The sequence below is a fragment of the Miniopterus natalensis genome, chromosome 9 (genome assembly GCF_054644295.1).
Source record: "Miniopterus natalensis isolate mMinNat1 chromosome 9, mMinNat1.hap1, whole genome shotgun sequence".
NCBI classification, from domain to species: Eukaryota; Metazoa; Chordata; class Mammalia; order Chiroptera; family Miniopteridae; genus Miniopterus; species Miniopterus natalensis.
The window spans coordinates 8,295,208-8,308,682 of NC_142089.1; the positions used below are offsets into that span (position 1 = coordinate 8,295,208).

Sequence of the window (13,475 nt, forward strand, 5' to 3'; positions counted from 1 at the left end):
AACTGCGGTCCATGCACCACACCAGCAGCCAGCAGCATCTCCTGGGAGCTTGAGAGAAATGCACAGTCTCAAGCACTGAGACCCACTGACTAGGGCCCTGCATTTTAACCGGGTCCCCAGGAGATCGCTGTCTACATGCCAGTTTGAGCCCTGGCAGAGCTGCACACGAGGAGGTGACCGCCCCGTGGGTGGGCGGCTTACATCTGAGATTGTGAAGGGGTCACACAGGAGAGTGTACCTGATGGGGGCAGGAAAGGCCAGCGCTGGGAGAGCCAGGCCCTGGGCACCAGCCCCCAAACTGAGTATTAGGTAGGAAGAAGCCAGCGGGCCCTCGGTCTTGGGACAGAAGGGCCTGGACTCTCCTCCCCAAGTTAATGGGTTCGACTCCCATCCTATTAGCTGGTAACTGACGATCTAGTGAATTTCTTTTTTCCCCCCAAGACTCTGAAATGTAGGGCGTACCCCTTCCTTTCTCTGGCTCCCCTACTCCGACCCTTCGGGGTAACTGAGGTCCCCCGGCTCCCATCTTCCCTCTACCACCTCCTCGGACCTGCGACGGGACAGGTTTTGCAAGCAGGGAAAACAATCGCTCGCCGATCGAACAGAACAGGGTGCAACGCTGACGAGCCAGGGAAGGTGCGGAGCGATTGGTACGGCCTGAGCCCTACGTGCTCTGCGCGCTGCGGGCTCTTTGCGCCTGCGCAGTTCGCTCAACTCCCTTTCTGCCTCTCCTGCCGCCATGGCTCCCGTGGTTAGTATGGCTCCTCGTGAGGCCTCAGCTCCGGGACTGGCACGTGGGCCTCGCGGGCCCGGCTCCTACGCGGCTCGCGCGGGACGGCGTTCTACAGCGTCCGCCCGGGGCCGGGCTGGCCCGCCGGCCGGGTCGGGTCCGGACCGTCGCCGGGCTCAGCACGCAGTGGGCGGCGGAGGCCGCGGCCTGGGGCGCGAGAGGGAGCCCCGCAGCTCTCGGATGCCGCGGCTCGGGTCTCAGCCGCGGGCCAGTGGGGAGCTGCAGTGCCGAGGCCGCGGCTTGGGCCGGTCAGCGGCCCTTGGAGCCCGGCTGGCGTGAGGCGGCCAGGGTCTGGGCCTGGTTACCTGGGCGGAGGGGAGGAAGGAGAAGGGGACCTGCCACCCTTGGGAGTCGCGCATCCGGGAAGCCTATGGCCAGGACTCGGGGACGAGTGGAAACGGCCGCGAAAGGCGGTCTGGTTTCAGAGAGAGGCCCAGTTTGAGGACCCCTGTAGTGTCCCCAGAGGAAGTTAGTGCAGGGAGCGGCTGTACGGACCCTTTTTGGTCAGCGCCTCATTCTCGCCGCCGCGCTGGGACCCGGCGGTGCGGCGCCCTCGTGTCACTGCCCGCAGATCGCTCTCTGAAGGGCTCGCTTGGAGCAAGTTGGATTCCTCCCCTCCCCGTATATTGGGGCACATTTGTTAACATTTTCGGTTCATCTACTCTTAGGTGGGCTTTTAATGCTTCTGTGTATTTGTATGCTTTTGGTTTAAAACCATGATGGCAAGTTTTTTTTTTTTTACTTGCCGGTTGTATATTTACGGGGGATAGAATTTAAAGCAGCCCTTGGCGATTGTAACTAGGAAGAGATGTCTTAAAAAAAAAAAAAAATCAGTTATTTTTTTGCAGTAGTTTGAAAAGTTGACCCAATTAATGCAAGTTTTAGATGTTGTTCTTTGAAGCACAAGGGGGGGAGCGGTTAGGATGTGTTCTTGTAAAGGTCTTTTTAGATTCTGCTAAAGGTTTTTAGAGTGGAACTACAGGTAAGTGGGTTGTGCAAATGCTTTTTTAATGGTGGTGGAGTTTGTACAGGGAGAAGATTGGTGTAAGCTTTGTGAGAGTAAAGGAATTTGAGCCTTGTAGGATATAGGCCAACTGATGGTTTGAAAGTGCTAATTCACAGATTAAAAGGCCAGAAATTGTGGACAGTAGAGTTGTAATTAAAACCTAAGTTCGCCTTACCCTTGTCTCGGCTGCATATATGGGCCAGTAGGATGTACAGTTGTGATGCTGCTCTGAGGAGGGAGGTGAGACAGGATTAAGGGAGAACCAGCTACACTGGATCAGGACCCCGGTCTGGAGAGGCAGGACAAGTATTGCTTTTAGGTTAAGGAAATAAGTACTTACAGAAATTCCATGGTACAGAAAAGGAAAAGTTCATTTTATTGTGGTTTGTAAGCTAATAGACCCTCATGGTCATAGAGATTGGTGAGGCTGGAAAGTCTAAATGGGTCAAGAATGCTAGAAGATTTCCCCTTTAAAAAGGCCTAAGCTTGGGTGTTTTCCCTCTTCTGTTTTGGGGCAGAGGATGGCTTTTGGCACCCTTGCAAGGGAACACAACTCCGCGGGCTTTGCATTTGAACAGGGCTTTTACACCTCTGGTGTTTTTGTCTTAATTTTTTTTGTGTGGATGGGGGCTGGTTGTGCCTTCATCTCTGTTTGTATACTTTCTTAGAAAAAGCTTGTGGCGAAGGGGGGCAAAAAAAAGAAGCAGGTTCTGAAGTTTACCCTGGACTGCACCCACCCTGTAGAAGATGGAATCATGGATGCTGCCAATTTTGTAAGTTGTACCCTTGATGCCACCCGGGACAGTAATGAACCATTTGAGATAGTGCTGAGAAAACCTGGAGCAGTTCTGGCTCTGTGTTGAACTCTGGAGCCTGGTCTAGTTACTTGTTTCTCATCTAGATACTTGTTTCTCAGTCTTGTGGGCTGTCATGTATGTAACAGTTGCAAGGAATAAACAAATTGGACTGTAGCACGTCTCAGGTAGAGAACTACCTCCTTCTTTTCCTCCATTAATGTCCAAAAAATGATTTTACTTAAAAGTTACCAGAAAACAGGTAAACTTCCTCAGGTCCACATCCCCTTTGCCCTCTTGTGAGTTTGAGCATAAGCAATGGGCCCTGATCCTCAGGGACAAGGGGCTTCCAGGGTCTTGACCTGGGTCTGCCTGTGGGGCTGCGGAGTACTGGGCAGATGGCAGCATCTCAAGTTTTCCATGTCACCAAAGGATCAGAGCTTCGTGTTTGTGGTGAACTTTCCTGCATGGTGAACTTGTAAGAGGAGCTTGGGTTTTTTTAGACCTTGCTCTGTACTGATTTTTTTTTTGCTCCTGTATTTGGCCCATTCCCCAATATTTCTCTATAGCACTTAAATCTAGAAAAATCAACGCTGTGACTCTGCAGCTTGGTTTTGGAGTTTTACTCTTCCTCTCCAGTAACCACACTTGAGGAATCGGGCTTCTTATTGTGAAGAAGCCTTCTAAATTTACAGTTGTTCTGCCATCTCCAGAATGTCAACTCTTGCCAAGATAATATTACAACACGAATAATTTTCAGATGAAAAAATAATTTAAAAGCTCAGCTTGTGGCCATTGATTACACAGAAAGGAATTCGGTATCCTCTTGTAGTTTACTGCCCTTGTATACATGCCTTTTGTGTCCCTGTCCTCTAAGAAGTTCCTCATTTGGCTCTTTGGTTCATTCTCCATCCAGTGGCTTCTTACCTTTCTCTGTGGCTTCTTTTCCCTCCTAACCTTTGTGACTCCTCCCAGTTTGTGTCTGTGGTGGCCCTGCCCATTATTTTCTCCCTCCCCTACACCCATCTCTGTATGTGATTGTCTTTCTAGAAGTCTCCTTAGGATAGAAAACTTGAGTCACTCATGAGTAAGGTACAGAAGTCAAAATTTCTGACCTAATCACTTTACCCCATCATCAATTAACGTATTGTGTATTGGAGGTTTTAAATAGGGGATCGTAGGAATTTGCAGCTGAAAGGGACTTTTCATATCATTGCAATAGAAAGAAAACCCAGAAGAAAAAATAAAAAGAAAGAAAGAAAACCAAAAAGAATCCTTTTTGGAGAAAGACCCCTGAAGTCCATGGAGGTGAATGACCAGCCCCAGCTGCCACAGGGCTTTGCTGAGAGTCCATCTCTGGGCTCCTGGGCTGCTGTCCCTCCTGCTCCATGCACATGGCCCAAAGCAGATCTGTGATTGTTTTGGTCATTATGTTTTTGCTCCTTTTACTAGGTTGAAGAGAAAATAACCGATCGTGCTGAGGACAGTGCTTTATACACCTTAGGTTCAGAAGTTGCATGCAACTTTGATTGCCTGTACCAAGCTTGTAGCAGTTTGGCCCTGGGTTTCCTGTCTACTCTTTACCTTTGACCCATGGGCCAAAGCCTTCCATGTAGAGAGACAGCTCCCCTTGTGTGGAACAGTCAAGTATATTAATGCTAGGGTTTTGTTTTCATATTAAATTTTTAAAAACAATTGAATAGTGCCATTTATTTTTTAAAAATTGACTTGAGAGAGAGGAAGGGAGAGAGAGAGCGAGAGAAACACCGATGTGAGAAACATCAATTGGTTGCCTCCTGCACGCGCCCTGACCAGGAATCGAACTTGACACCTTTTGGTGTACAGGATGATGCTCCAACCAACTGAGCCACACTGGCAAGGGCAATAGTGCCACTTTTTAATTGCTATTCTTAGATTTTAGACCTTATATAAACAGCTAAAGATTTGCTATCAGTTTTTAAAGATTGAACATTTAAAAAACTATGTTTGTTTAGTGTCAGTGGTATAAAAAAATACTCTGCTGGTGAGACAGGTGAACTTGTCACTTCACTAATTGGTCAATTTGATGATTTTTACAGGAGCAGTTTCTTCAGGAGAGAATCAAAGTGAATGGAAAAGCTGGGAATCTTGGTGGAGGGGTTGTAACCATTGAAAGAAGCAAGAGTAAGATCACTGTAACTTCTGAGGTGCCTTTTTCCAAAAGGTATGGGGAGAGATGAGTGCCGCTCACCAGCATCCCAGCAGTAAGATTCCTGCCCTCGCCGAGGACAGCAGTGTTGCTGTCTCATTTGTTTTGTGGTTGCATCTATGAACTTCTGGAACAGTGCCCAGTGCAAGGAGCAATGAATGAATGAATGCTGTTATGGTAGTAAAAGTATTCAACTTTTGGTAGTTTTAAAAGATTTGTTTTTCACAGGCTAAAGTATTTCAAGCAGTATAGGGTCAGACTTGCTTAGATTGCATTCTTGAAAATGAAGACATTGCTTCTCTGCCTCTAGGCCACAGTAAAGAGCTTTCATTTTTAATTCCATGTTTTGTTATCTGTAAGTGTTATGATTGCACGAGGAATCAGAAATTTCAGTTTAGACTGAAGCCACTATTTAATGCCTGTGGGTCCATTTTCTGAGTCAGAGGTAGCAATTCTTTTGCCCTGCTATAAATTTTAATCTTATCCGAGGACATGTGTTTTTTTTAATTGATATTTTTAGAGAGAGGAACATTGATAGGAAGGAGGAACATCAATCTGTTGCCTCCTGTAGGCACCCTGACTGGGGATCGAACCCAAAGCCTGGGTATGTGCCCTGACCGGGAATTGAATCTACGGCCTTTTGGTGTACGGGATGGCGCTCCAGCCAACTGAGCCACACCGGCCAGGGCTATCTGATTATTGTTTTGACGATGAAGTTAAACACTTCACAAGCTGATAAAAAATTGGGTATGTTTACATGTGGCTCCTAGTCCAGAGCCTGGCATATTCTTAGGAGCTTTTTATCAAACTATCAAGTAGTGCAAAATTCGAAGGGGTGTTAGGGCAAATTGGGTATAGTTAAGCTTTTATTTTTAACAAAATCGGTCAAGAGATGACTTCAAAGCATAAGTGAAGGACTCATTTCATCTGGCTGAGTTATTTTATTTGTGCAGAATGGCTTGGATAAAGTGATCGTTGCAACTGTAGGGAGGGACTTCAGGGTGTACTAAATGTCTAACCTGCTGGGCTTTCAAAGAGCCCTGGGGGACCCAGCCGGGCTTGGCTCAGCGGTTGAACATTGACCTGGGATCCAGGCAATCAGGGTTCGATTCCCGGTCAGGGCACATGCCCGGGTTGCAGGCTCTATCAATGACTCTCTCATCACTGATGTTTCTCTCTCTCTCTCCCCCTCTCCTTTCCTCTGTCTGAAATCAATAACGATATATTTAAAAAAAAAAAAAAAAAAGCCTTGGGGAAGATTCTGTAATCTTCCTGTGACCTGTTTCCAAGTTTACCAACCTAGTGTGAGAATATCTCCCAACATAACTTACTCGAGTTTTTGCACATTGCCTGTTCTTTACCCAGTGGTGAAAGAACGGAGCCTTAATCTTCCAATAAAGCTTTCCCATCTTGATGATAGGAGCTTTATCGTCTTTGAACATTCAAGGTGCTCCTAATCTAGAACTTTCTTTTGCTTGTCTCTGAACTTCTGCAGCTCTTCGTTTAGCTCCTCTGCAACATTCTAGAATGAAAATTTTCAAACCACCTGAATACAATGTGGTAGAACTGATAATAAAGGAAAAAAAAAAAATACTTTTTAGAGGAAATGACCACATTGGTTTATTTCTATGTAAGGAAAAGTGGATAGAATTAAACTGAGGTCTTCACATCTTTGTGAAGATTGCTTTTTTGGTGTAAGTAGCACTGCTGAACTGTATTCATTTCTTGGAGATGTGACTGTTCCGTTAACATGAGGATCCTTGTTAATATGCTGGTTTGCCTGTGCATCTCATTCAGTCCTCCTAACGGTCTGAAGAGAAGTCAAGTATCATGAGTCCTGTTTAGAGATGGAGAAGCAGGTTTGGAAAGGTTACTTTGCCCAGCAGTGGTTTGCTTGGCATTCCATTCCCCCTTCTGTCTATGACTGTGGGAAGGTGCTGGAGTAGATAGACCCCAGGGCCTCATAAGCATACAGGTGACAGGAGAATGCTCTTGCTGCAGAGCTGGAGCCACGGTGGTGGGTAGTGTCACAGAGCAGAAGTGAGAGTGCATGTAACCCAGCCCTAAGCAGCAGTCCCCATAACCTGAAAAACCTCCAAAGGAGGTCTGACTTAATGAGGTGTGATGTATAGGAAGTCCTTGGGGCTCAGTAGCAACCCCAGGCTTTCTCCATAAAAGGTACTAAGGTTGTGTGCTTAATTGTCAACTAACCATGAAATCTTTCTCCAGGGGTCACGAAAAGTCATTTTATAGGTGCTTGCTATTGTTTCAAGGACAACTCCTACATCTTACCTGTTCTCGTTTTTATTGCCAGTTTAGGTGAAATACAGCTCCTTGTTCTTTTGGGCCATTGGCCTGGTGTATTTGCCTCATCTTTGCCATTTTTGAAAGGTGGGAGGACACCTTGCATTGTAATGACTTTGAATACAAGGGTTTCATAAAAGTGACAGTGTTTCAGAATGCAAGAAGGCTGAGTGTCTTTGGGAGCTCTCACGTGTTCTTTCTCTGCAGGTATTTGAAATATCTCACCAAAAAGTATTTGAAGAAGAATAACCTACGTGACTGGTTGCGCGTAGTTGCCAACAGCAAAGAGAGCTATGAGTTGCGTTACTTCCAGATAAACCAGGATGAGGAGGAGGAGGAGGAGGAGGATTGATGCCCGCTTGCCCGGCTCACTTTGTACAAGTTTTTGAATAAAACTTGGGAACCATTCGGTGGCTTTCCTTGTGTCTCTGCAGTGTGGATTGAACAGGAAATTGGAAACCATAGTAAGGGCTTCACTTGGGATGCCACTCACTGCTTTGTAATTAGACTTTTCCTGCTTGAAAATTTCAGTTCTCATGGTAGTCATACCAGAATAGAAGAGTAAGTCTCCTAAGGGAACTGACAAGGATTTGACATCGAGCTGCTATAAGGGTGTGGAGATGTAAGCTCATTAGTCACTGTTTTACTTTAAAAAGTGACAGTTTTAGCTGGCGCTTTTCTCAGATTCAGGAGTACAACAAATGTGGGACTCCTTATTCAGTGAAAGCAAAACCAGTGACTTCTATCTGAGGTTCTCTCCTTGTGGGAAGATGGCACTGTTGATAAAAATGCAGGGTTCTGGGGCATTTGTCTTTTTTAAATTTTTATTACAAATTATTCTTGATGCCCATCATTATCATGTGTGTTAATCTGTTTTCTTCCTCTAGAAATAAACGTCCTTTGGCATTGCTGCATACTCTACTGTCCCCCAGGAAAGGGTTTGGAGACTGACTCTAAAGGTCCCAGGTTTTAAAGTGCACAAAAATTAATTTGTAAATAACCCTTGTTTCTGGAAGTCTTTGCAACACTGTCATTTTGGCTTCCAGCAGGGGGAGCTGGCAATGAGGAAGAGTAGGGCTTCCAGATGTCAGCATTTGTGCAGGTCCTGGGTGGGAATTCTTTGCTGCCCAGAACTGAGTCTTCACAGGGGAAGGTGGGGAGGGAGGATGGGCAGGAAGGACAAGTTGATTAGGAGATAGGGTTCTGGCTGAAAGAAATGTTCATACCTGTGGGATAGTCACTTCCATGCCATTTAGGCCATGGGAGGATTTAATATCAAAAGTCATTCTACAAACTGACATTAAGCAGGACCAAACAGTCTTGTTCCTGCCTGATACTGGGGTAGAAAATGAACATGATGCCCATCTTGGGATCTTATGGCCATGTGTGCAGAGGCTAGAGATCTGTGGAAGATTTATCTAAGGCTGTAAAGATATAATTGTTGACAAAACCAGCAGTTTTTTCGAGTGACTTTGGAAAGAGACCCTGATGCCTTATGGTGCCCTTCTAAAATCTAAACAATTCTGCAGAAATGTCTGCATTGTCTTAAAATTATGGTGTATAAAATTCATATTTTTACAGAGTTTGCCTACAGCTAATTTCCACACCTGAAATTCTTGTGCTCTGCTAGTTGCATAAGCTGGAAATTAGATGTTGGAGTTCCTACCTTGGCTCCAATTTAACATTTGGAGCTCTTTGGATTGACTTTAACATGTTGAGGCTTTGCAATTTCATTTGTGGTAAAGGCTCTAGCATTTTCTATTTCTATGCAAATTTGCTGAAGCAGAATTGTTTGCATGTTTCTCTGCCCTCACAGAAGGCAGGGTTTCTTTCACATTTAACTTGGGCATCAGTTGCTCTTTGGCTCTGCCCCCTACCATGATTAGTAACTATGTTAGTAAGTGTGACTTGGGTTTGCAAATTTTACTTGTTTGTTGCATTGATGTTCCCCTGTAGTAATTCTTAGTTTGGTTGTAAAATATTAACCCTGGGCTGAAATTAGAATATAAGTTTTTAAAAAACTGCTCCCAGATTTTAAAACTTGTAATATAATTGAAACATTGGTTTTTCTATGCCGTTTTGAATTCTTGTAATTGAGGTTTGATCACATTTTATATTAAAGTGGCTAACACATGGCTACTGTTACTGTGCAAGGCTTTTTTTTAAATTTTTTTTTAAGGATTGGCATGTTAATCTGTTTAGAAGCAAAAATTTCGTTCTCACTAATTGCTGTATTGACAATGACCTTGGTCTTCATTAAGCTGGAGAAGAAAATGTTCTTTATTCCCATTTTCTTCACCTTGGTCATGCCACTGACTCAGTGAGCTTTTGCAGATGACCAGAGCTGAACTCTCCAGTGTAGAATTTCTTCAGATCTTTGCAAGTAAGTGACTTTTTCTGATGGGGGAGATGCAGTGTGGACCTGAATTACATTACACTCATTACATCAGCTCTGCCTGAACCACACTTTAGACCAATTTCCTTTGTATCTCTCTTGCCTCATGAGTCACCTGCCTGATCTGAAATATTCAAGGCACAGGAACAGATTGGGTCATGGGGAGCTTCAAGCTGAGATTTAAGATCATAAAAGAAGCAAAATAGGAAGTTGGACCAGCCTTGTTCTCAGCTGGCTGGTTACCACCAGCATGTCTGCCTTGGCTTGATCAACACCGTCTCTTACTTGGAGGTTTAATGTTTGTTTTCCTTTTAAAACCTCAGTGAGCCCCTTCTCCATGACTTTTACAGTTGTGAAAGTGCTTTTCTCTCCTGAGTGGTGTCCTCATAGCCCTTCAGGGAGACCAAGTCCTAACTTTACCAGTCATGCCTAGCACGGAGGTATTGGAAACATTTGTGTGTCAGGAACATGAGGGGGGGGGGGAGCAGAGGGTTCGAACCTATTAAATTCATTTTAAGACAATTGGCCAAAATTACAGAATGTTCTGGGTGTTTTTAGATCTCAGCCTTTTGGGGGGACACTTCATTTCTTGGAAGGTGAGCAGGACCCCAGTGAGGCTATAATGGTCCCCTGGTCAAGTCATTGATAACAGGAAAGCCTGGAAGCTGGCTTTGGGGAACCATTTTCATTTCCTTACTCTTGTTGCTGTGGTCCTTCCTGTGACACCCCCCCCCCCCCCCCAAGCTTATCCAGTTGGAGTCATAGCTGGGTGTTAGCCATTGGCCCCTCCCTGGGAGGAGGGGACACACCTAGGATGTGGGTCCCTGGGAGACAACTACAGATTTAGCAGTAACCAAGGGACCTCCCCTTGGGAATCCTGGACAGAACACAAGGCTGGCTGGGGTCAGAAGCCACCTTGGGGAGAACCTGGGTGGGGTCCCCCTGGAGGTGCTGGCTGAATTGTAAATGGCCTCCATTGCTTGGGGGTAATCAGCTGTGGTGCCTTCTCTTTCTGGAAGGTAAGAAAGGCCTGGTTGGGTTTTAAAGCCATCCCGGAGAAGAGATTCCCAGCACCCTGTGCTGAGATCCAGGAGGCTGCACAGACCTGCCCTTGCCCAGGAATGAATGAAGAGGAGCTTTTGCTTGGGGCTTGCTGGCAATTAATTTGGATGGGAAGGGGGAGGAAAACTTGGCTACACATCTTTCCAGGCCATCCATTGCCTTCTGGTCACAGCTTAGACCCACTGTGGCTTGGGTTCTGGCCACCTCCCCAAAAGGTCTTGCACAGGGCTGGCACAACTCTCCTGGTTCCCCAAAGGCCCCAGCAAAGGAGACCCTCCTGGCAATGTCCGTGTGGCCTGGATGGGGTTCAGGTGCTCAGCCAAGACCAGACGGGTTGGTGCTACCCAGGAGACCTCTGCTTTTGACTTCCCAAGTCAGGCAGACCCTGCAGGTCCCTGGCAACGACAGGGGGCTCCAGTGGGTTCCCCCACGCTGTTCTGGCCGGAGGCAGTGCGGCGAGTGCCCTCCTTTTACTGCCCACTCTAGATTAGAGAGCTGGCTGCCCTGCGGGCCACAGGAACTTCTGCCCTCTCCGAGCAGCGAGACTTGCGGCAGCTGTGCCCGGCTTGGCGGCGCTCATTTAAAACTCCAGCCTTGCTCCCGAGAGCTTTGGCCGTCTTCACCGCCCAGCCGAGGGCTGGTGGCTTCCTTCCCGCTCCGCGACACGTGTCGCTTCTGAGGGAGTTTTGGGCACAGAAAATGCCGAACCGCACACCCCCGGAGGACCGGGCCCAGCCTGCAGGGGCTTCTTGGAAGCGGGCACGTGGGGGCGGGAGCGGGGGGCGGGGGGGTGAGCGAGGAGCCAGCCTGCACGGGTTTTTCTGCAGGAATCAGACCCCGTCAACGGAACGCCCGTCTCCACGTGCTTGGCACATTTCCCCTCTCACCCTCTCCAAAGGGGGTTAGAACCACGTCGGGGCCGAGCCGGGTGCGGAGGCGAAGGTCCCGGCGCGTGAGCCGAACGCGCGCCGCCCCGGGACCCTGCCCCGCGCACTCCCGGGAGGGGCGGCGGCCCGGCCCGTGCGCGGGGCGTCTCCAGCCTCCCCCGGGCCCCTCGCCGAGGCCCAGCCGCGCGCCAGGCCGTCGGGTCCCTGGGCGCGGGCACCTCGACGGCTCCCCCTCCCGGAGCGCTGTCGCCACCCTGCACCCGCAGGCTCGGGACTAGTCCCCAACTTGTTCTCTGCTGGTAACTAGTCGTGCTGCCGGAACGATGGGATGGGGTTGCCACAGCAACCAGACTGGACGTCACAATCCGGGCATGTGTGCCGCCCCCCCGCCGTGCAGCCGTGCGGGCGCTGCCACCGCCACCCTCGGCCGGCTGCGGACTCGGGCTGCGGGGCGCGGTGGGCGGAGCGGCCCGGGCGTTGCGGGAGCAGAGCGAAGGCGGCCTAGAGAAAGGGGGTCGAGACGGGAGGGTGGAGGTTTGGGGGGGCGGGGGGGCCGGCGGCCGCCATCTTCTCGCCGAGGCCGCCTCGCCCGCCGCGCTCACCAGTCCGGCAGCGCACGGGTTAAGGCTGGCACCGCGCCCGGCGGGAGGGGGGGCGCCCACCTCCCCTCCCCCCCGCGCCGGGCATGCGGGGCCCGCTGGGCACCGAGGAGGAGCTGCCGCGGCTGTTCGCGGACGAGATGGAAAACGAGGACGAGATGTCAGGTGAGGGGCGCCGGCGGCCGGGGGGCTCGAGGACGGGGCCCGGGCCGGCCGCGGGGGCGGCGCGGGCGGCGCGGCGGGGCTGCCGGGCTTCGGGCTGCGCTCCCGCCCCGCTGGCGCCGCGCGGCCAAGGGCGCGGGGCTGCGCGGGCGCCGGGGTGGGTGCAGTCGGGCGGCCGCGGACGGGCGCGGGCGGAGGCGGGCGCGGGGCGGGGGCTGCGCTGGGCGCCCGGGCGGGGAGGGGGCGCGGCGCCGCCGGGTCAGCCCGCGTGCCCTTGAAAGGGGCGGGAATCGGCTCGGCTCCTGGAGGCGCTGGTCCCTCGCTCTCCCGGGCGCGCGCGCCACGGGCCTCCCGGGGGCTGGCCCCTCTCGGCTCCGGGGGGCTGGGTGGGGCCGGGAGTGGGGCTCAGGCGGCCCTGCGTGGGGACCCTGCGAGGGCTCTGGCCGGGACGGCTTCCTCCGGGCCCTCGAGCGCCCCGGGGCGGGGCGTGCGGGCTCCAACTCCCGCTCCCCTTCCCCAGCCGCCCGCAGCTGTGACCACCGCGCCCAGCGCCGCGCCGGGGCCGCGGGCGCCCGGGTCGCTGCCAGCCGCGGCCCAGCCCACCCTGCTTTGGCCGCGGGCCTGCTGCCCAGGCCACCGCCCTGCCCTTGCTTCCCCCCAGAATTCAGCACCAACATGGCTGGTGTGTCAGGGCTAACCTGGCATGATCGTTCTTTAGTTAACTGCTCACCATTTGTTTGGGACAGTCCCCCTCCTGGCAGCTGGGCAGGGCCTCACCCTGTCAGCCAGCTTCCCTCATCCTTTCTGGGGGACTGACACTCCTTAGCCTCCTGCACCAAAGTCTCCGGCCTCTTGGTGCCCCGGAGAGACCTGTGGGAGGCCCAGGGCATCTCTGGCCCAGCAGTGTGCTGTCGGGCCCCTGGAGTGCCTTTCCCAGGGGGTAATACTCCACACATTGGTACCCCAACTCCTGCATGCAGGAGGTGAGAAGAGGGGGCCCAGCAGGGAGCAGCCGCCCAGGCTGCTCTGCGTCCTCGCGTGAGGGGATTCCCATCCGTCAGGTGGCCATGCCCAGTGGGGGCCTCCCCTGCCCACTTGTTTGCGTGTTTGACACAGTCCCTGGGGCCCTGCCCGAACCTGGCCTCGCCCCATCTTCCAGACGGTCTGGCCAAGTTTGCAAAGCGCCTGCTGGGGCCAGAGGAGTCGGGGTGAGGTGGCCCACATGGGCGGGGTCTCGGATCCAGGGAATCAGGCCCATTTCCCAGAAGGAACACGGAGGCCCAGCACA

At 51.1% G+C, this 13,475-nt stretch overlaps 2 protein-coding genes across 2 annotated transcripts in view; both read left to right on the forward strand.

Moving 5' to 3' along the window:
• The first annotated feature begins 696 nt into the window (after window positions 1–696).
• On the forward strand, window positions 697–9,217 carry RPL22 (ribosomal protein L22). The gene is made up of 4 exons (XM_016214681.2): window positions 697–751; window positions 2,465–2,569; window positions 4,669–4,793; window positions 7,290–9,217. Exons 1-4 carry the CDS (start codon window positions 740–742, stop codon window positions 7,432–7,434), a joined length of 387 nt encoding a protein of 128 aa, XP_016070167.1. The 5' UTR covers window positions 697–739; the 3' UTR covers window positions 7,435–9,217.
• A 2,894-nt stretch (window positions 9,218–12,111) lies between these two features.
• The window catches only part of CHD5 (chromodomain helicase DNA binding protein 5), a 51,477-nt gene continuing 50,113 nt past the window's right edge, over window positions 12,112–13,475 (forward strand). Inside the window, exon 1 of the mRNA XM_087820796.1 lies at window positions 12,112–12,190. Within this exon, the coding sequence (XP_087676922.1) occupies window positions 12,112–12,190 (79 nt within the window). The remainder of the gene's footprint in view (window positions 12,191–13,475) is intronic.